At 45.5% G+C, this 23,029-nt stretch overlaps 1 protein-coding gene across 3 annotated transcripts in view; it reads right to left on the bottom strand.

Annotated features, from left to right (window-relative positions):
- The window catches only part of LOC119026056 (neuropilin-2-like), a 103,369-nt gene that overhangs the window by 37,250 nt on the left and 43,090 nt on the right, over positions 1 to 23,029 (bottom strand). For all 3 annotated transcript variants that reach the window (XM_037110146.1, XM_037110147.1, XM_037110148.1), the window contains exons 7-11: positions 19,912 to 20,067; positions 8,782 to 8,926; positions 4,540 to 4,715; positions 3,569 to 3,742; positions 1,984 to 2,128 (exon numbers count right to left, since the gene is read on the bottom strand). In XM_037110146.1, coding sequence (XP_036966041.1) covers positions 1,984 to 2,128; positions 3,569 to 3,742; positions 4,540 to 4,715; positions 8,782 to 8,926; positions 19,912 to 20,067 — 796 coding nt within the window. The remainder of the gene's footprint in view (positions 1 to 1,983; positions 2,129 to 3,568; positions 3,743 to 4,539; positions 4,716 to 8,781; positions 8,927 to 19,911; positions 20,068 to 23,029) is intronic.

Raw genomic sequence — 23,029 nt, 5'->3', positions numbered from 1 at the left:
CCCTCTTCCGCAGAGTTCGAGCGGCAGGCCATCAGTTGCAGCCAACGGCCCACTTCCCGTCCACTGGGAGCAGGTACGTGTCATTTCCTGTTCTTGTCTTCACCTCCCGCGTGTCACAACCTGACTGAAGCAGTGAGATCCAATGGGCACATGAAGGAGAAGACGAATGGAGGGACGACTACAGTCTGGGCTGTGATTTCCTCGTAGCACAGGACAGGACACAGGAAAAAAAAAAACACCTCTGCTTCAGGAGAGCCGCTGCCGAATTTATGCAGCATGCCATTATTGCTCAGATTAAGTAGAAACTGTGGGGAGATTTGTACAACGACTGCTTTATTATTGAAGTTATTGTGCAGCTGGGGATAATTTGCTTTTCCACAGCTAACAAGCCCTGTACAACAGTAACATATTGTAATATATGGTACTTACAAAACATACCGACTAATGGTCTGCATTCATTACTCCGCACACTAAATCATCCCTGTGTTTACACCGATCGAGTGGAAAATATATCAAACGGAACACATTGAGAAAGAAAAGCTGATGTTTTTCTTTTAAAGAATAGATCACAGATTGATGAAATTCAGCCGAGCGTACTAATCCCGCGCAACGCACTCGCAACATGTTATTAACGTGATAGGCTGCGAAACACAATGCGGCGCAACTACACAGCTGGTCACTATTAGTAAAAGTCCCATGACCTAGACATGTTAATCCCTGTCCAGACATGCTGCAATGCCTCCTATAGAGCAACATGATTAACTTCAGCCACAACGCTGAATGCACACACGCACGCGAGTACACACACACACACACATACATCGACGGTTGAGGATATATACTAAGAAAGTGAGCATGCATTCCAAAAAGCTCATAAAGCACGCACACAGAAATACAGTCTAATTATGGACGTCAGTGAGATGAATGGTGTGATTTAGACATTCAAGTCTCTAATGTTGTTTTTGTAATTATGTTTATGGATCATGTAATATACATATGTGTACAGACGTGGCAGAATAATTATGATGATGTATGTGTGATTGCTCTTGATCACACTCGGGTAATTTCTCTTAGCCGCTCTTATTTCAGTGATTTTATGGGAGAAGAGGGTCGCTGTGATTGTGAATTAGGGGGTTTTCATTAAAATGGTTAAATATTTGTTAACTGACTCACTTTTTTTTTCTTCTTCCAACAATGTTCCAGGGTACAATCTGTGGAAAATGGCCGCCTTACCGTCCATGTGTAAACTGGCAATATGCAATTTCCTTTGAAAACGGTGGCAACAGGACTGCACTTTGTAGATGTCTATTGCGTGTTAAGATCTGGACAACATTAACAAAGCGGACTATCGTGCTTCGTTAGTGCTGCTGACTGAATTTGCTGCACCGCACATCACCGTTTGGTAGAAGATAACGTTTGTACGCAGGTTTTATTCTGTGGTGTTAAATTGGAAAATTACACCCCCCCAAACTACCGGCCTGGCATGCACGCTGCGGCGTCTTCGATCATTTGTGGGGACCCGTGTGGAAGACCGTCATTTTCACGGCGTTGTCGTTTGAACGCAGAACTTTTATAAAGAGAAATGCGTTTATGTTTAGTGCAAAAATGTCATGGCTGCACTCCACCGAGTCGGGTTCTACTCAAGGTTTTTAACTGTTAAAGGACAGGTTTTTTTTTCCCTTGCCACTGTTGCTAAGTGCTGGATCATGAGGCAAATGTTAATTGATTACGAAGAGTATGAACTAGACCTGCTCCAACTGGAAAGTGCCATGAGATAACTTTTGCTGTAAATAGAAGATGGACTGATTGGCGTCATCTGTGTATGTGAGAGCACAAGCGTTCATCCTGCACGCTCGATGTGGTGAAGCATGTGTGTGTGTGTGTTTCTTTTCTGCAAGTGTGTGTGCAGCCCTCTGTTATGTTCCATGTGCACGTGTGTGTGTGTGTGTTTGTGTGTGTGTGCATGTGTGTGTGTGTTCTTACCAGGCAGGTCACAGCCGAGGACCTCCATCCTCATGCCGATCCCAGCGGGCGACCACCTCTCCGGAAAGACTCTGATGTACTGGGCCACGATCTCATCAAACCGCCGCACCTCTGGAGTATCGTAGTGGCTGTTCCCCTCAAAAATCTAGGAACAGATGTTGACGGCGGTGTTACTGGTGTTTAGAGAGTTATTGCGGAGTGCTTTCTGATTTTCATTTTAGGGAAAAATCAGGATAAAACATTTCCCTCCTGTGTAGAGGACATCTTCCTGCCAATTACGACATTCCTATGTTCAATTTGCTCACTCCACAGGAAAATATGGCAAAGATCTCTGGCCAGCTCGACTGACGACAGCTGCGTCTGACAGTCAGATCCTGCTGTGTCTTCCCAGTGCTGATTCAAAGGAAACTGTTTTACAAGTATCACTGCTTGTCCCAGAGTTTGTCTCAAAGCCAGAGCTGTCTGCGACGTGCCTCAGATACTAAAATGATGAACGATGAGCTTTACTCCAGTGTTTATTTGATATGTGTGACATCTCTCAGTGGCGGGTGCAAGGATACAAGGCGGCGTCGAGGATGAGTACCCTGAAACGACGGTGGGAAGACGTAAAAACAGCTGCAGAGGTGGTTGAATTCCTCTTTTTACCACTCCACCGCTGAAAAACAATAGCAAAACTACGGTGGAGCCTGTCTCTCAAAAGTCTTGTAACGCTACTAATCAGCATTGTTTCCAAGCACGGCTTGACACGTGTCATAAAAATAACAACAGAATCTGTGTTTTCCTTTGATTTTCCAAGTAATTTTCCGAGGCGGCTTGCAGCAGCCTCTGGCAGGAAGCACAAGATTTATCACGAGCTGGAAACTGACTCGACTCCTCTCACAAATGCGGGGCTATAAAAGTTGTAATATTGGTTTCATTAATTGAATCGTCTCTCCTGTCTTCCCCACTTTTTGGAGTTTAAAAAAAAGAAGAGAAAAAAAAAAAACATATGATGAATTTCCCAGGATGCTCATTTAAAAAGACAGTCAGATGAGAGAGGACAGGATTTTAGCATCGGGGAGCAAAGCCAGGCACTCAGTAGTACTATTAAAGCGCTTTAAAGACGGAGTCTCAGAGAGGAGAACAGAGTTTAAAGTGCCCTGTCTCTCACAGAGCGTTAGACTGCCAGCAGTGCTGAGTGGTGATGCAGGAAAGACATTTTTAATTAACACCCATGAGAGACAAATAGAGGATGAGCACAACGAGAGGATGAGACAGAGGAATAAAAAAAAAAAAGCGGAGCGGGAGAGTACAGAGGACTTAGAGAGGGAGAAAGACAGGAGCAGGCAGAATGAAGAGTGAGGTGATTAAATTGAATTATTATCAGAGCCGAGGCTGTAATATAATGGCTTTTCTTTCCCTGAAAATGACGAGGCTGAGAGAGGGGAAAAAAGAGAGGGAGAGCGAGGAGGGATTGAGAGAAAGACAGCTATAAATAAACTACAAATGAGGGAGAAGTGACAGTGACAATCAGACAGAGGAGAGTACATATGTAAGTGTCAGACAGACAGAGTGTGTGTGTGTGTGTGTGTGTGCGTTTCTTTACCTTTGCAAACCCAGTCTTGCTGTCGGTGATGAAAGTCCAGTCTTTGCCCGTCAAGCTGTGCGCCAGTTTGTACTTCCTGACGAAGGCTCTGTTCTCGGCGCTTGTGCTGCCCTCCAGGCCTCGTGCACCCTGGGTAATAATGCCGCGCACCGTCTTGGGCACGCCGAGGTCGGCCTGCAACACGCACAAAGATAATTATTACTGTTAGCTCGCGGCGGCGCAGGAGGGCCGATCCCCGACGCCTGTTTTGGCAACCCTAACTTTCCCCCTGTGGCCCCCCGAGCGATCGATCACTGCTGGTTTTCCAATTACAGAACTTTTAACAACTTTTCTGGGCTTAAGAACTAAGATTGTCTTTTGCGTTTGCATTGGATTTCATGAGCCGGGTCGGGTTCAGAACAATCAGAGACACAAGCAGACCGGTGGCTCGAAATGTTGTCCGCTGTGCAGATTACCTTGTCTACACTGAGACTAACAGCCTTGATCATTTTTGTTGGCAAAGTGGCACAATGCCCACCTGTAGCTCCTCATCTGCAGCTACAGTCTGCACTTTGTAGTCCTTCATGTAAAAACACCACTCAGAAGTCCCTTATGCTCAATTTGCATTTGTATTTGTTTATACATTTACATTCAATTTGCATTTTATATTATACTCTGTAATCATTATTCTCACTCTGTTTTTTCTCATTATCTTATCCGCGGTAATTAAGGGAGTTACTGGCTATGGTATTGATTATTTATTTATCTATATTATCCACCGTGATCATTATTCTTGTGCTGTTTTGTACTTTTTAATCGGCTTACATTTGCACTAACTCTATTATAGCCACAGTGGTATTTCTCGTTGGTAGATCATCATTTCACAGCTGTGTTTTTATCATTGTGATGATATTCTCCTTTTATTCCTATATTCTTCTTTCGTACATGTAGAAACTTCCCTCTGGATCTATCTAAGGATTAAGGTGACGCACCTGCAGCCATTCCTCTCCAGCGATGGGCTGCGTCGGGTTGGGGAACCAGCCTGACCGACTGGCCACCAGCCGGGCCGCCCCCATGGAGCCGTGGATGTCCCTCATGGACGACGCGGAGATCTGGGAGTCGGGCAGCAGCCCGGACAACATGCCCTGCAGCTCTGAGCAGGGAGCGTCTGAGCAGGAGACAGAAGAAGAAGAGCTTAATGTTTCTACTGGGCATTTTCTGAAGCAGGACTTCAACTTTTTGATTGATTTCTTTTAGAGTTACAGGTGGAAAAGGGGGATTTTTGGGACATTTTACAGGTAAAAGTTGACAAACCCACATGAAAAACAGCAATAAACTTAATTGACATGAAAGGAATACTATTACTTGGATATTTCTTGCATTTAAAGTCTGATGTTGGACCTCTGTTCTCTCTAACTAGTCTGCATAAGTGATGTTACCGCATTGCCTGACATCATATAGTTTAAAACCTCTTCATGTATGTGTGATTTGTCGTCACTGTTTGATCTCATCTCTGTGCTAAACTCTGCGGTTTCTGTGACGCATGTTGTTAAAAAAAAAACTGGTGTGTCGCACTCCGCTGCTTCCCACCAACCCATTTCATTATTTCCCCTCTTCCTGCGGCTGCGGAGTTGCTGCATAACTTTAGCCGAGCTACCGACGGGGATACTTCGTGGGGAATTGAGCCAGAGTAGTCCCAGACGGAGGAGCTAAATGAAAGCTCGCTGCAGATCAAAGAGGAACTGTTTATTGTACTGACAAATGTGTTTTAGTCTAACAAGCATCGGAATATGTTATCGCGCTAAATAATGATGAAATGAAACAAGAGGGAGTGAAAAAACATAGTGACCGTTCCGGTTTCAGAGCGGGAGGACTGGGGGGGGAAGAAGGGGGCAGGATGAAGGGTGAGGAAGAGGAGGTAAAGGACAAGGAGGAGGAGATGAAGAGATAGACGAAAAGGTCAAAGAGAACGATGGACTGTGGAGAGAGCGGGTGAAAAGACAGGGCGGGAAAGATAAAGAGAGACGCCGGCGCAGAAAAGAAAAGAGAGAGGGAGCAGATTGACAGTGAAGGGTGACGCTGATTGATGGTGACATTCTTCGGGTCCACACGGACATGAATGTTTAATGGCGTGACGTCTGCAGCCGCGCCTCGCCGCGGTAAATAATGAATCAACAATAAACAACAACAGCCCCGCCACGCTCGACGAGCTCCCTCAAGCTCCGAACAGGAAAACTGATTAGCCAGGAGAAAATTCTATTATTGTGTTGTTTATTTTATTTTTTGAATCTCTCTCTCTCTTTTTTTTTAAGCAACTGCACACATGGAGGGTTTTTTGGGTTTTTTTTTAACTCAGGGCTGCAGTGGGAGTGGATGAGAATATCATCTCTGGAGATCACAGCGGCGTGAGAGTACTTAAAGCTCACACACTCATGTATACACACAAAGCGACGCATGCACCGGCAAGTCGAACCAGTCAAGGTCTCTCACACACACACACACACACTTCCACTGGCTCGTGCTCTGATGTTGAGCCCACACACACACGCACACACACACACACACACACACACACACACACACACACACTACCCACTGTGCTTTTCCCTGATATCAGGGTCTTGCAAAAGCTGCAAAGTAGACCACTGAGGCTCGCTGATACACATGCACACGGATGCACTCACGCAAAAAAAGAAAAAAAAAATGATAAAGGTGCTAAAAATAAATGATTGATAGATGATGCTGCGGGGCTAAAATAAAACAAGATTAAGGAAGGAGAGAAGGCAGGCGGAGGGCTGGAGAGCTGAACGAGGCAGGGACATGCAGGGAGAGATTTAAGGAGAAGGGACAGAGGTGAGGGAGGGGGGGAGAAAATGAGAGAGAGAGCGAGAGAAAAGTGGGAATGGAAGCTGTCAGCAAAGGCAGTAGAAGGACAGAGGAGGGAGCGGAACGAGAGGGAAGAAAAAACAGAGCGACGTCGAAGAGGGATAGGTGGGAAGTGAGGAAAAAAGAAGAGAGCGGGAGAGACATAAAAGTGTGATTTAAGTTAATGACATGTCACTGACTGACTGCTTTATGTCCGCCTTTATAGGCCTGTGTAGGGCATTATCACTTTCCCTCTGGTGGTGTGTTCGGGTGTGCGCTTGTCAATATGTCTATGTAGAGGGAGAGAGGAAGAAGAGATACTGCGGAGCTATTAGCGGGCGTGTTTGGTTGTGAAGTTTTCTCTGCAGGTTATAGACATATCCCCCCTGAAACCGTGGAGGAGCAGTTTGTTTTTACCTCGGGTGAACTCTAAAGTTACAAATCCCACTTCTGCATCAAAATTAGCAGATATGTGTCAGTTTTTTTTAATCGTGAGTGAGCAGGCTGACATAGAGAATTGACTCCATTCCTGTTTCCATTGTTTCTTTTTGTCTGCTGTGTCATGTTCGGCGTCACAGACGGGACAGTAGAAAACAGCTTTTCCCATCAAACTGATCTGCGCTGATTTGCTTTTACTTTGAAAAGTTTTTTTACGGCACTGAGTTGAGCAGAGATGCAACCAAAATGGACCTTCTTTGTAGCCGTAAGCCGCAGCCAACACACGGCTTGTCACCTTCTTCCCCTCACGAGTCTGTGTTGCCCGACCAAAGGCAATAGCAGGAAAAATGGAGGAGGCTTGTGTGTTCAAGTCCCAGTTATTTTGTAGCTTCTTAGTAAGTTTCTGCGGTTTGAAGTTGAGTTTCTCTCCTGCGTCCCTGTCTGCACTTTCTGACGCCGGCTGTATTTTACTGTTTTATGGTTTTCGCTTTCAGCCGTTTCAGGAGAAGTTGCTACTTGTGAAAATCCAACATTTTCTGATTTTTGCTGCTTCATAATAAAGCTTCTAAATCACAAAGAAACAGGGAACTTTAACTGAAGGATCTATTGGAAATGCAACAAGTTTATAACCAACTTAGTGGAGCCATGTTAGCGGCTACTCTTTGATTGTGCTGCTGCATGGACAGCCACTACTACTGGTAAACACCAGTGACTTCTGCAAAGTTACCACTGATGACAACAGCCAGACATTAGTGGGCGTTGAGTGGTTTCCTTGACAGTGTGAAAGGGATAAAGCTTCTCCGAAACTGACGAGATTTCAGTCAGGGCTCGTGATGTATCGCAGGCATTACGAAGCGGCAGAGATGAGCCACGCGCAGTGAGACACGAATGGCCGAAAGACGTGTTGAATCGGACCTCACTGCTGTAAGTATAGTGAGGAAAAAGTGCGGTGATGTATAATGCAATTTCAGGTGTTAAAATAGGGTAAAAAATAAGGCAATTGGTGGAACAGGAACACAGGAAAAGACACCCGATATATGCCACGTCCCTCACTCTATCACACACACACACACACACACACACACACACACACACTGGGAGTATCATATTGTTCTGGTGCTACTGTGATTTGTGTGGGTGCTGAAATAGCCCTCCGAGATAAGAGCATATCTGTCCCTCTCAATGGCCACTACGATGGCAGCAGAGAGAGGCCCTAACCTAATAATGATACAGTGGAGCCGGGACACACACACCCACACCTACACACCTACACACCTACACACACGCACACACACACTGAAATGGATTCGGACTCTCTCCCTTTTTTTTTTCTTTTTTACCATTTCTGTAACACACGCACGCACAGATACACAAACACAGACGGTCTAATTAAGTTTTATCTATTTATAGTATTGAGCTGATTATGCCGGTTGAAATCGTGTTTGTTTGCCAGGGCTGCAGATGAAAGCTGAGAGCCTGTTACTCTCTGATGTTATCACCCACACATCACACTCTAGAATTATTCTATTAGGGCTGAGTGTGTGTGTGTGTGTGTGTGTGTGTGTGTGTGTGTGTGTGTGTGTGTGTGTGTGTGTGTGGGAGACGGAGAGAGAGGATATGTATATGAAAGAGCGAGGGGTCAGAGTGTGAGTGCACATGAGAGTGGGTGTGTTGTGTGCATGTGAAAGGGAGAGGGAAGTATGAATAAGAGCACTGGTGGATTGATGGACGGATGAATTAAGGGATTATTTATCATTAGGTCGCATGAATGAAGAGGGGGGAAAAAAAATGTCATTTTCCAGAAGTTATTTATTTCATGACCCGCCTTCTGACCCGGTGAAAAACTACCAGTACATCACTGGTCCCAGGAGGAGATGGGCCAGAAAAAAAAAAAAAAAAGTCTGAGAAAGCTTCGTCTCTCTCTCTCTCACCTGTAATCTGACAGCCGTAAAGCTCGAACCGCAGCGCGATGCCGTTCTTCCACGTCTGAGGCCGGATCCGTACGAAGCGGGCCAGCACCGGCTGTGGGATCCGATTGAGAACCACCTCCGTGGCGTCGGTATTGGCGTGGAAAACCTATAGAGAGAGAGAGAGAGAGAGAGAGAGAGAGAGGGGTTTAATCATATCACATTCATGGCTGGAGGGATTTTCTGTCTCTCCCTCGACAGGAAGGACTTTTTAAGGACATTTGATGATGACACAGCAGCTCAGGATGGACGATGATCATCTTGTTCTGGAGGACAAATGATAAATAAATGTTGTGTTGTGTCATATCTCACAGAGGGGGCGGGTCCAACTTCAAGAGGTCCTCCATGTTGTTTGTACAGTGGCCAAAAATGGACAAACCAAACACACTGACCCCCCAAAGTTGGTTGCAATTTGTCTCACTGCTTCATGCCAGTAAATCTCACAAACTGGACCTTTATAACACAAGTTAAAAGGACATGACGACTATTCTACGTGCTTATATACATTAACACACACACACACACACACACACACACACACACACAGAGTACATTGTCTCTGTTCATGATGGAAGAAACGAGTGCAAAGGTTGTTCAACACACACACACACACACACACACACCATCAGAGGCCGCGCGGTGTGTCATAAATTAAAGTGTGTAGAAGTATGTGGGAGAGCATCCTCTTCACACGTCCTCTTGACTTATCCACACACACACACACACACACACACACACACACACACACACACACACACACACACATACACGCACGTGACACAAAGGAAAACATCATCTTTACACTTTCACCATGTCGACCTTTTGACGCACACACGCAACATGTTATTCAGCTTCCAGACATGAACACACTCCACCGCCTCAGAGCTCCCTATGTGCACATGCAACACACACACACACACACACACACACACACACACACACACACACAGACACACACACACACACGACTTCCTCTGAAAACCCACACAAGTACAGATAAAAAGGAAATTGAATGCAAGCGCACATGGCCAGAAGCACTCCTTTTGTCCCCTGACACCGAGACTTTATATCTCTGTCTATCTGACGGAGTGTCATGTCTCCCTCTCTCTTTCTCCGTCTATGATTGTCATCTCCGTCAGGCCTCTCCACAGGAAAACACAGCTGGGCTCCTGCTCTCTTCTCCCTATCATTTCACTTTCCGCTTCCCTTTCTCCGACATCTCTATCTCCCGTTCTCTGTCTCTCTCTCTCTCTCGATTGCCACGATGATATTCTGCTCCAAATGTGAGGAAAGTAAAATCTGAACATCTATCCGGTTGTTCCATTAGAGGGCTGCAGAAGGCTGTTTTCCCCCGCCGTGACTCAAAAACTCTTTCTATTATGTTACATCAGTGCGTAGTGTGTTTATTACAGAGAGACGCAAACCTCATTCAACAGAGCCAAAGGCCTTGCAATTACTTGCTTGGGTACTCATTTATAGATGTTCGCTTTGTTTTAGGAGTGTGTGCGCTCGTCTGTGTGTCTGTGTGTGAATTCACTTTTTTTTTCTCTTCCTGTTCCTAATCAATTAAACAGCGGGGCGCCGTCAGGGGTGACAGAATATGGATGAAAGGGGGTTTTTCCGAATCGCAGGAACAGAAGCAGGCCGTCCGGGCCAGCTGGGAATTGAACCCGTGACCCACTGGGTGTGCGATACAAAGTCAGACCCACTGAACTCGTGCCCTTACAGTGGCCCTAATACCACAAAGTGTGACCAGTTAAATGATGGAAAACTGCCGCAAGGCCCCAAAAGACTTAATGGGATTGTGGCAGCGGACTGTAATTACAAGTGTGTCACGCTGTGTGTGTGTGTGTGTGTGTGTGTGTGTGTGTGAAAGTGTAATTATGAAGTCTCACTCTGAGGGGTTGAGGGCTTGCGGGTGCTTTCTGATTTCCCCCGGTGCGCACTGAAACATTTCCTCAGCAAATGTGTGAGCATTTTTTTTTTTTTTTTTTGGCACTCTATTTCTTTGGGAGTGTGTGTGTGTGTGTGTGTGTGTGTGTGAATGTCTAGTCTTATTACTGTACTCTTACAGCTCTTACAGTTGGTAATTGTGTGTGTGTGTATGTGTGTGTGTGTTGCAGTCGCTTCAGTACACAAGCTGTTAACAGACACAGGTCTGATTCACCAGCTTTATTCAGGGTTATCACACAGATCTGTAACTCTGTGTAACAGTCCACTGAAGTCCCTTTGGTAAGGATAAAGGTGAGGGGAATTGTAAGGTGCCTTGATGTAAATCCTCAACCAGACCAACAGATTTTTTTTTGGTTCTGGTGATCAACATGTGGACTTCCTTACATCATTTTGAACGGACGTGGAGACAGTTTGTCCTCAAGAAAGATTCAGTGATGTAATAACTCCTCAGTTTGTTTTAGGTTTCTTGCACATAACCAGAGAGTAAACCTGGAAAACTCTTTCCTCTCCATGCGCCAGGCGAGGACATTTCTGGGTTCACTAACTACTTTTATTGAAAATCTCTGGCTTCAGCTTTCCTGGTGTTTTTGCGACCACATCCTGGGGGACTTCTGAGGGCCGCGACGACACTGTGACCAGAACTGTTGCCCTCCGGTAAACACTACAGGTCCATCAAAACACACACCACAAGATTCATCAACTGTCTCTACCCCGAAGCCATCACCAAACTGAACTCAGAACTAAAAACACACCTGAAACACACGTCAACACTAAAATGCAATAATGTATTATCACAAATGCACTTTACTGTCATGAAACGTGTTTTGCATACGTTGGCGAGCTGGCGTGACTGAGAGAATGGATGATGAATGGAAGCATTATTTATAGTATTTCTAGGGTATATTATCAATTTTATCTACTTTTGTTTAGGCATTTTGAGTCCAGTACATGACTACACCTGAAATTTCGTTGTATTTCTGTACAAACACAAATAAAGTCTCTCTATCTATTATGGAATTAGTGACGACTTGATTGAAGGCACGGTTTCTGAACGTGGGCTGTGGGCTTTGATATGTTTCAGATGTTTGTATAGCACCTCAACCTACGAAGAAGACATTCAAATCTCACTTCCTACAACATGAGACCTTTAATATTTTGTTGTTTTCCAGGTCTTTTTTATCCATGAATGTCTCTGGACACCTCTGCTCCTCTGTTTCCTGTGCAGCAGCCAGTTTTTCATATCCCCTCTTGATCATCAGGTCATGTCAGATCATTTGACTGCTCCGTGCATGATCCAGAAACAGAAAAAAACAAAAAAAAAATAATGACACTATCCGTATTACTCGAGCTACTCTGTGATTCAGAGCACTGAATTGGCCGCGGGCCTGGCTGCGGGAGGTTAGCCCACTTGAAGAGAGGGAGGGCGGCGGTTTTCAGCGACCCGAGGTCTCCGGTCGAGAGACGACGTTGTCTCAGTGTGAGTCTTCGTCTGGAGGAGGCTGAGGCCTGTTTTCGCTGTGGGAGGTGCATTTAAGCTCAACGTGGCACAAATGTCATTAAGCAGCCCTCCTGAATTGCTGCAGGCAGAGCTGTCCGTGGTCATTACAACACTGGACCTGGGCCAAGACCAAAACCTCCTATTCCCACCTTAATCTGTGGGAGGGAGGATGGATGGAGAGGGAGAGAGGGATGGATGGAGCAGGGAGACGTGGGTGGAATGAAGGAGGGAGGGAGAGCGATCGTGATGAGAGGAAAGTTTCGGAGGAGTTGTAAGAAGAAAAGAAAAAAATTAGCAAAGAGAGAAAGAAATGCGGAATGAAAGAAAGAAAAAACACAAGCAAAAGGTCAACCAGTCAAGCGTCGAGCTGAGCGAGAGAGAGGAGAGAGTGAGCGGCGCAGAGGGAGGAAGAGAGGTGCAAACCAGGGGGAGAAGGGTTCATAGGGGAACGGGTGAGTGAAGGAAAGAGGCAGAAAGGGGAGGAAAGAAGTGTTCACGGGGGAACCGAGGAGCGAAGGGAAGGAGGTAGGGATGGATGGATGGAGAGGAGGAATAATGAGAATAACAGACAAGGGTGTTGACCACAAATCCCTCCGGACGCATCAGAGGTCCCAGCAGCACAGGCTGGGAAAGGATGTCGGGAGAGGGGAAATTAAATAAAAACGACTAGAGTAGTCGGAGGCGAGGTGAGGGAGAGGTGGGAGGGAGGGCGAGGTCAAAGGGGAGGGGGGAGAAAAAAAGAGTTTGTGACAAATGAAGAAAGAAAAGCTGGGAGGAGAAGAGAGGAAGGGGACAGCAGGGGATACTACCAGGGTGCCATGTGTCATTCGGGTTTGCGGGATTTGTGGACCGACCTGTCACACGTCGCAGGACTCAGCTGTCAAATACAGGTTACCTCCCGGACGTCGGTGTGTGTGTGTGTGTGTGTGTGTGTGTGTGTGTTTGTCGTCGTGTGATGAAATTAGAGGAGATGGAGGGCTGTTTTACTATTTTATAACTCCGTCCGCACACATGCACACAAAAGGCGCACAGCACGGACATTTGAATAATTCAGTGTTGTCTGCGCCGCGTCCTCACCGGCTGACTGACTGTGGCTCTGCGGAGCTCACGACACAACACACACACATACGCACACACACATACGCGCGCGCACACATACACACACACACACACACACACACACACACACACACACCTGGTCTTTTTGCTCCCATGAGGCGACACATTCTTCTTCTTCTGTACTGAGTTGCGCTTTTATGTAGTGTCTTATAATTTCATGTTTTTTTTCTGTATTCTGTATCATTAATATTGCCATTATTATTATTATTATTATTATTATTATTATTATTATTATTATTATTATTATTTTATTATACTCTGATCTGATTAACTTTTTGAATCAGCTTTTATGTGCAATATCTAATTTATTCTATATCTTTGATTTAACGGTTTCGTTTCTTGGTTTGTATTTGTATTTTTTTAAATCTTTTTAAAATTTCAACTGTTCATTTGTCTCCAAACCTTTGTTTTCATTTTCTTACAATACCATGTTTCTTAAATCACATGCAAAGCACTCTGCATTGCATTCTGATTTGTTTGGAAGGTGTTTTATAAATAAAGTCTGATTGAATGATTGATTCACTGCAGTCACATGTTCGACCCGGTTAATCGCCTTTGACACCAGAATCATACTCCAAAAACGCGAAATCTTACCGAGTATATTTTTCTAATATCTGGTCAAATAAACATCTAAATGTAATATGAGATGTAATCAACAAGAAAACAGAATTTCTGTGAGACAATGAGACTTGTTTAAGACAGTTTCTACTTGTTTGGTATTTCCTTCTAAACACTTGCGCTCATTGTTATTCAGCGGAGACGTTCTGTGTAAATGAAGCAGAAAACAGCATTCGCTCCACGTCTGTCACCTCTGACCGCCACTGAGAGATGAAAGCTCAATTTGAATCCGGGAAGAATTCTCTTCCTCTTGGAAGTGTTCTTGTGGTCTCGGTGTTAAACTCCATTTGTGTTTGTTTGTTTTGGTCTATGAGTGTGTGTGTATGAGGCTGTCTGCTGGTTTGTTAACCGTCTGATATTTCCACCTGAGTTAAGAGACGAAGCAAGCTGACACCGGGAACACTCGGGTGAACAGGTGCTCGACTTAACTCCTAATCTACACACACACAGAATAACCTGAGCTGGGTGGCGGGTTGGAGTCCATTAACTGATTGTTGCAGGAGCCTTTTAGAAAGAGTTTGGTTAACTGTGAATTTGGGAGCTGAAAACCTCAGAGATGCTCCGTATCCCCTTACACCTCCTGACTGCAGAGCCACAACCTGCAGGTAACGACTTTAGTTAATCTGACAGCCGAGTGTTATGTAGGTTTCACCTGTCAGTACCGGCAGTTTCGTGGCACTCTAACAAATAATAAGTTGCACACACGCACTTACTCAGAGTGATCGCTCTAACGTGGGTTGATAGGGCCGAGCGGGGAGGGTAGGAATTAAGATAAAGCAGTTTAAAATATGCACTATGTGGAAAAACACATTTAAATTTTGACAGCGGGGTCAGCGCAGCAGCGATTCTGAATATTTAAGAGACAACTCTTCTCCGCAGTTCTTATAAACATAATCAGTGTGTGGTGCTGAGCTCTTACAGGCTACGATTGTTGATTCTGAGGAAAAATCCTGATAAATCCTGGTTTCACAGTTTCATGATTATAATGCATTATTTTATCATACACTATAGATGTATAAATATACTTATATATTTGAAACAGTGGCGCAGCCCAATACCACAGTTAACTGCTGCTAATGGTGACTGCTGTTAGCTGGTTAGCTCAGTTAGCAGTGCAGCTAGCGGTCCAGACTGGAAGACTGGGGGCCAGGGGATTTTTTAAACCACTAGCACTGGTGCTTTGGACCTGGACGGATTGGGGCTAGCTGGTTAGCATGCTAACTTCAGTGTCTATCGCTACAACGCAACAGACATCATGACATATAAACTGTTATTTCTAGCTACGTACTGCCCCTTTAATGGAAGATTTAATTGTATTTTGCGCTGGCTCAAACAAAGACGAGTGAACCACTCAAGTGTTAAGAGATAAAGAAGATCAGATAAATGCATAAAGACAATAAAACGGGATGGACTGAAACACATTACTTGCCCCTAACGACCAACTACATAAAGTGCAGAGTAAAACAGAAACATTTGCCTCCTGCCCAGTAATTAAAACCTACTGAATAGCCCTCAGTGCCCCTCTGTAGATGGGCTTTTTAAAGAGACAGGAGTTCAGACTGATTATTACATTCATGAACAATAAAGCGTGCAAATATCTTAACTCTCAATCTGAGAATGAACACAATACAGAAGGTAGGATTCCAGCACAGCAAACTGGTTCCACACTGATGATTTGCAACATAACCTTCAATAGTTTGAGCATCTGTCTGCCCCTCTCTCTCTCTGGTTCACATCTCGAGTCAGTATCTGTCATCTGTGAGCCCGTCAGTATGACGTGAAAGCTTCAGGAATATTACTTCTGCTGCTCTACCGAAATGTTTTCTTTCTTTCTTTCTTTTTTTTTCCTGCAAGTTAACATGTATTCCATATGTGCCATCTGGCTCGCAACAGCCCTTTAATGACATTATCAAATACATTACAGATCGCACAAATCATCGTGATGTTGTGTGACGGTGGCGCCGCCCCTGTGGGTCGGCTCCCAGATGTTTAAAAACCAAAGAGTGTGTGTGAGAGTGTGCAGTGGCTTAGTTATTAAGAGTTACTCATCTGAGACTAATGCTCCCCCCCCCACACACACACACACACAAATAAGAGGTTGTAAACATGTATATGTGTGTTTCTTTGCTGTTACCTGGATACATAATTACATTGTGCGTGTGTGTGTGCGTGTGTGTGTGTTCACATGACAGTATGCAACACTCGTACTGTTTCTCTTTCTCTTTACTTTATAACCATGTGGCTCTCATTACTTTTTTTTCGTTCTCCTTTAATGCCTCCAGCTCATAAAACACTAATTCAATAATTCATCCAGATTAACACACGCACACACACACACACACACGCACGCATACCGAACCGTCACTCTAGCCAAGCACAAAAAGTCATTTGTTCGAGCAGAGTAAACCGTCTAAATCATGATGACTTTCTCAGACACATACTGCCGGGATGGGACGGGAGGCGGAGGGGGGAGGGGGGGGAACGGAGAACGAATGATAGAGTGTCGAGGGAGGCAAAAGAGGAGAGATGGAGAAAAAAAAAAAGAGGAAGGATGAGGTGAATGAAGATGTGTGCGTGCAGACAGGGAGGCAGGAAGGAGGATGGATGAAGAGATTGTGAGAGATTTGGGCGAAGGGGTGAGTGAATGAAAACGTCAAAGCAGGGAGATGGATGGATGAGCGGACAGTTCAGCAAGTTTAACAGAGAGGACGCTTCTATGTATCCCCCTTGAATTTTGAATTGAAAGCCATAAATAAGTGACTCGAGGTGGCTTTCGCGTGAGTTCGAGTTCAGAAAAAGGGGAAAAATGTGACATGCTTACAAGTGATCCCTGCATGAAAAACCAGGATCCAGGATTTGTTCTCAATTATACACACCCAAAACTATAAAACGACCTGCCAGAGGAGCTTTCTGGCCCTCGTAGTGGAGTTATTTATGTATTCATATCTTTCTAACAAGAAACACGCTCTGAGACAGTTGGGATCACCGAAGGAGGGCACACATTAGACTCCATCGTCTCATGATCCCATAACTGACCATCCCTCTCGGCGTCTTTTCCAGCTCTCTCTCTCTCTGTCTCTCTCTCTCTCCGCTCTGACTTCACCCTGCCTCCTCGTTCCTGACGGATGAACAGCAGCAGATCAAATGAAAACACCACCAACCCTCAGCTTAACCATCAGATTACAGAACAGACCGACTCACCAGGGGGGCCGAACAGCTCAAAACACCCGTACTATTTGGTTTGACGTTGTACATGTATGTTTGCATCTGTGGCTGCTGATCTACTCTGACCCTCCTCCTCCTCCTCCTCCTCCTCCTCCTCCTCAAAGACACACACATCCCTGCTTTATGCACACGCACACCCCTCTTCATCTCCCTAGGCAGTGAGCTCCGAAGCAGCTTTCCAGGGTTGCGAGGGAATCAAGGGGGATTATGGGTGGTGACACCAACGACTAACCCCAAAACATCATCATTAATCCGTTTTGCATACTGGATTTTTGTTGTTTTAGAGCCAATATTGCTATTTTACGGACGCGACTGGCTGAATGTTGGACTGCTTGATTGATTGTCGGATTGTTAAAAAAAGAGGCAGATTTATTTGCACATACTTTTCCCATTACAGGACCAAATTCACAATTTCTGTTCATCTTAACCCTGGACAAAGTTAAAAGAGACAGTTTGTGTTAAAATCAAAAAATACATATTTTCCTTCTTACCCATCGTGCTATTTATCGATCTAGATTGTTTCGGTTTGAGTTGCCCCAGTTTTGGAGATGTTTGCCTTCTTCTTGAATATATCTATCGAAATAGATTCCACATGTGGTGTTCAAAGCTCTTTCTCTAAGTCTTTCTTTCCAAAAATCATAACCCGGTTACTCAGGATGATCCACAGACTTTGTCATGAGCAAATTCATGTGGGAACTATTTTCCTTCAACCACATCACACTCACTCCCAGTATCACCTTGCAGGATGAAGCGTGCATCAAGTCATGGACGAGAGACTCGTCTTCTGCTAAGCTGTAACGTTAGATAGCTTCGTTAGCTCGCCTCTCGTCCATAAGTAGATCCACACTTCCTTCTGCACGATACAATCGGTGGGTGCAATTTAGTAGAAAGAAAACAAGTGCCATGAAAACAACACATCTCTTTAGCAGATATACTGCCTATATCAATGGACTATAGTGCTATATGTCAGAGTGATTTTTGGGTGAAATGTCCCTTTAACAGCTGTGCAACTAATTTAAAAAAAAACAGCTCTACTCTCTCGTCCTTGTCCTCCTTCTATAATCCCTCAATTTCAGGGCTCTGGGGTCGCACACAAACCCAAAAATCTGTCAAGTGTAATTTAAAGAGAAAGAAGAAGACACACCTAAAAAAAAAAAAAATAAAATAAAAAAAAATGGATATCCGTTTCAGCATACGCCATATTTTATACATTTTTTCGCTTTACATTGCCGTCAGACAGCCCTCCCCTCTGGGACTACATTCCCTCAACTGGACAACGTACGTATTCCTGCACACAAGCACAGCTGCGCTTCTCCGCACTGTATTTCACGGCTGTCTGGCGGCAACGTAAAGCCCGAAAAATGTTCAAAATAGAGCGTGCACTTAAATAGATACATACTAATTTAATTGTGGCTTCTTTTGGGTGGCTAAGGTACGTCTGTTTAGCAGCACAATGTTCTGCTTCCCTGTCGGTGTTACTCGCTGTGTCACCACACAGGTGGGGAGTTGACGGTCGTCTACTGCAGGTAACCAGGAGACCAGTACCTCATACAACCCCACGTCAAAAGACCCGAACTATCCCTTTAATATTTTCATAGGTCGTGATGGTGCGCTTGAAATCTGAATGTTGATAAATGTTATCGGTTGTTGCGTGTGCTTAAATTTCGATAAACATGTATCTGCACGTTTATTCCTGCGTAGCTTCATTTACATGATGTGTTACGGAAATAAATTAAGTTATTAGTTGGTTGTTATAAAGAGAAAATGTAGACGCACCAGTACAACCAGTGTAAAAATGTCTGCAGCCCTGAACTTCTTTATTTATTTATTTTCTGCTGTTTTATCCATCCATCACCTGTCTGGGAGTTATACAGGGCTGTAAGCCTTGTGGGAGCTGCAGTCTACAGAGGAACCCCATATGGTTAAACTGGATCTCCTGTTTCCCCTCACACAGCGGTAGAGGTTTAAAAGTTTAAACGTATGCATCTGCGAGTGTGCGCGCGTGCATCTGTGCATTAGCGTTTATAGCGCCGAGCGAGACGTCGGCGATAGACCGCAGGACAAACACACCGTACGTGGGAGAGAGAGAGAGAGCGGCCGTGATGGAAAGAACAGCCACAACCACTGGAACGCTCCCTCCACTTTAATTGCAGTTGCGACCGTTTTAAAGACCCTCGGTACTGTCTGCTTCATTTCTACAGCCCGGCACCCCCAGAAAGCGCTGGTGATTCATCGTGCCTGAACACCTCAGAGAGAAGCAGCTCAGAAACCCGTCCAAGCGAAGGTCGACGCGAGGCAGAACTCTGACCAGCGCGTAACAGGAACCAGATGGGATGTGAAAAGCAGACTGCGTGGTCTAAGTGCAGCTTCACCCGATGATGTAAGGTATCGCTCGGAGCTCGGAGACGTGTGCCGATTCTGGCTCGGTCGTAAACCCTTAAATGAAGCCAAGTGAGCGGCGGTGGAGAGGCTGTAATTGCAGACACCGGGTGAATTTCGGGCTTGTGGTCAACTCCTGCTGCATATATTCCGTCTCATATTTTTCTCCCCTTCCGTGTGCGTGCGTGTCGAGGCATGTGTGTCACCTAAGAGCATCCAGACTTTCTCCGGTCGCCCAGAATACTTTGCAGTCCATACCGTAGCGCGAAAACTGTGTGCCTGTGCATGAATCTGAGCCCTACCTTGTGATTCTTGCCGTGTCTGTAGACCATCCAGTCCTCCCCGTTGGTGCTGACCTCCAGCTTGAAGGTGGTGACGTGGTACGCCTTTTGGGTTTCCTTGGAAATGGCGCCCTGGGTGGCGATGCCCGTGAGCACCTTTAAGGTGTGGAGGTCCACCTGTTGGCGAGGAAGACAGGGGAAGTCTTAACTCAAAATAAAACCAAATCGCCTCATTGCATTTCGAATTTAAACCCCAAGCGTCTGACACTTGACAGACATAAGACACACACAAATACCTGAACTTATCAGTATCCATCTCTCACCTTCACCCCTCTCCCTCTCATCTCCTTCTCCCCCTCTCCTCTCTGTGTTTTCTCTCTCTGCAGATCAATAGTAATGACCCGGGGCTCATTTTAATTTCCTCCCATACAATAGCCATAATCACTGGCCCATCCTGATTGTGGATGCTACGCTACGTGTTCGGCATGCTGCTGGCTGCGCTGCATTATACGCGGAGGCAGGCTTCATTTTCAAAGTCCCTCAAGAAGACTCACATTTGTTTTGCTCCGCGGCGCCCGAAAAGCGAGTGGATCGAGCAGAACAATGCCGCTCTCTGAGTCACAAAAAACAAAACAAAACAAAAAAACAGAATATTTTGACAGGTTTTCTGATCAATTTGTTCAGGACACAGAGCGGCTGTGCTTCAATGGGCCCGATGTTGAAAACTGCCGGTTGTAAAAAAAAAAACAAACAAAAAACAACAAAAACTGTAGTCAAATATATTAATCCACAGAATTATAATCATTTTTGTTGAAAACCACAACGACCAGACCAGGAACAACAGGATGTTCATTTCCTGTAACTTTCTGCTGCTGTGAAAAGTCATTTTTGACACCGCGAGCTCCACATAATCGAAAAAGCTGACGTAATTCATCAATAAAAGCCCCAAATCACAAACAGACTCGATGCTAAAGGTCAAAAACAGCGTGGGTGTGTCTGTGGATGCTAATCTGGCCGTCATGTGTAACAGCCATGCAACTCTACACCTTGTGCTGCCAAGTGAAAAGGATTTCCTCTAAATAATCACAGGCAAAAAGGTGACGCAAGGTGCAGGAGAGGAGGACAAAGAGAAACAATGGTCATGCTTTCCAGCGATGTGATTGACGCTAAGGCCTCATTCAGACCAATTCAGGCGTTGGAGCGTTAAGCGCAGGGCTGTACCTTCATCTGGTCTGTGGCGGAGCAACACAGTGTTGTGTTTCCACCGGCTGCACCACAGAAGAGGCTCTCAGACCAAAGTGGACCACAGCTGCGTTGATCTACACGGGGAAGATCGAGCTGGATGCACAGGCACAGGAAACGGACACGTGCCCAGTGGAATCTGTGTCGTCATTTCCTTGAATTTACTGTGAACGGTTTGAGCAGCAACACTGTTGTCTGCCCGACTTATAATGACTGGCAGCAGCGTCGGGCTGCAATTCTCGCAAAAGTTGATCTTTCGACACTTTCCGACGCAGGGCGGCCGTGTGTTTTTCAGTAACTCCTACGTTCCTCACCGGCACAGCCTCAGAGAAACTTCCCACACTCAGAAAATAAAAGTAAGGACGGGAATTTTGCCGCAACTCCTGCTTTAACATGTTTTTTTTTTTTTTGTAAAGGCTGTAGTACAGTTGTTACATTTACAGTTTACAGCACACCTGCAACTGCTTTGAAGCACTTTTCTCCTGTTACTTGATTTATGTTCTCTGCTGCGTTGGGACAGTGATTGCAGAATCCGACCCTCCGCTTCACAAAATGAGGTTTTACATGGGAGAGGAGAGGGAATAAAGACAAAGAGAGGCTGCGGGCGGATGAAGAGCAGAAGATGAGAAAGGTTCTTCTGCAGGTTATAACATTTATTCTCCTCCACTGGAGCTGCTGAAACCTGTAGATTAATCAGAAACTTGTTGTGTGTGTGTGTGTGTGTGTGTGCTGTCCCGCTGGGGTATAGTACAAAACACCGGGGGTGGTGAAATGCTGCATTTGTTATGTGTCAGAGAGACAGGTGTTTTAGATTACTTCCACACACACACACACACACACACACACACACACACACACACACGTCCACGCTTAGGGCCAGACAGAGATCCACCAAGACAACTAATCGATAGTCCGGAACTAAGGAGACGAATGGATGAGGAGAGGAGGGGTGAGGAGTAGAGGAGGAAGACGAGAGGGAGGTGGAGAATGAATGAATATGAGAGGGAGGGAGAGAGAGATGCTAAGTGAGGCTTCTCGGGAAGGGGCTTCTCATCAGTCACAGAGTTGTTAGAATAACACGGCCACCAGAACTCACACCATCAATCTGCACCACACCTCACCGGACCGGATCACGGAACAGAACAGAACAGAACAGGAACAATATAATCTGCAGGAGCCCAGAGAGAGATTTTTAAAACCACACACGGGGCTCTTGAGCCAACATAGCAACACACACACACACACACACACATGCCTCAGCAAACACACACCAAAAACACAATCGCACACAAACACACACACACACTCTGTTATAAGAGACCACGGGGGTGCGAGATGCAAGAAGGAGAGGCATGTTGGCATTTACGACAGCTGCTTGTCAAGACAGGAGGCCGCACACAAACACACTCACATGGACACACACACACACACACGGACACAGGCGCTTGGTGCTAGGTGTTAACGAAGGCGAACAGCTGAGAGCCTCCGTGGAACGCAGCCGCCTCGACCACAACACCGGCGACCGGAGAGAGAGAGAGAGATGGAGGCAGGAAAGACAACATGAGGGAGGGAGAAAGTTCATTTTATGTCGAGTTCTGATCTGATGCGTCACGCACAATAAAACCATAATCAGGAGGCCGGGGAGAAAACACAGGCAGTGGGGAAAAACATGGCGAACCTTTAAGTGATTCTTTCATGTCAGCTAATTTTCAGACAAGCCGGACAGAGTGATGAGAGACAGGAAGGAAGCGTCCCACTGATGGGACCTTGGCCTCGCCGCCGCCTCTTGGCCGCGGTCCCTTCCTGTGTTTGCTGGCCCGGACTTTTAGCCTCAGCGGAGCTCCGACAATCACAACTACTGCTTCTACTCCACATCTGTCTGCGGCCGTGTCATCTA

Source organism: Acanthopagrus latus, chromosome 9 (genome assembly GCF_904848185.1).
Source record: "Acanthopagrus latus isolate v.2019 chromosome 9, fAcaLat1.1, whole genome shotgun sequence".
NCBI lineage: Eukaryota > Metazoa > Chordata > Actinopteri > Spariformes > Sparidae > Acanthopagrus > Acanthopagrus latus.
The sequence above is the reverse complement of the archived record's forward strand: the minus strand, read 5'-3'. Positions and strand labels throughout refer to the sequence as shown.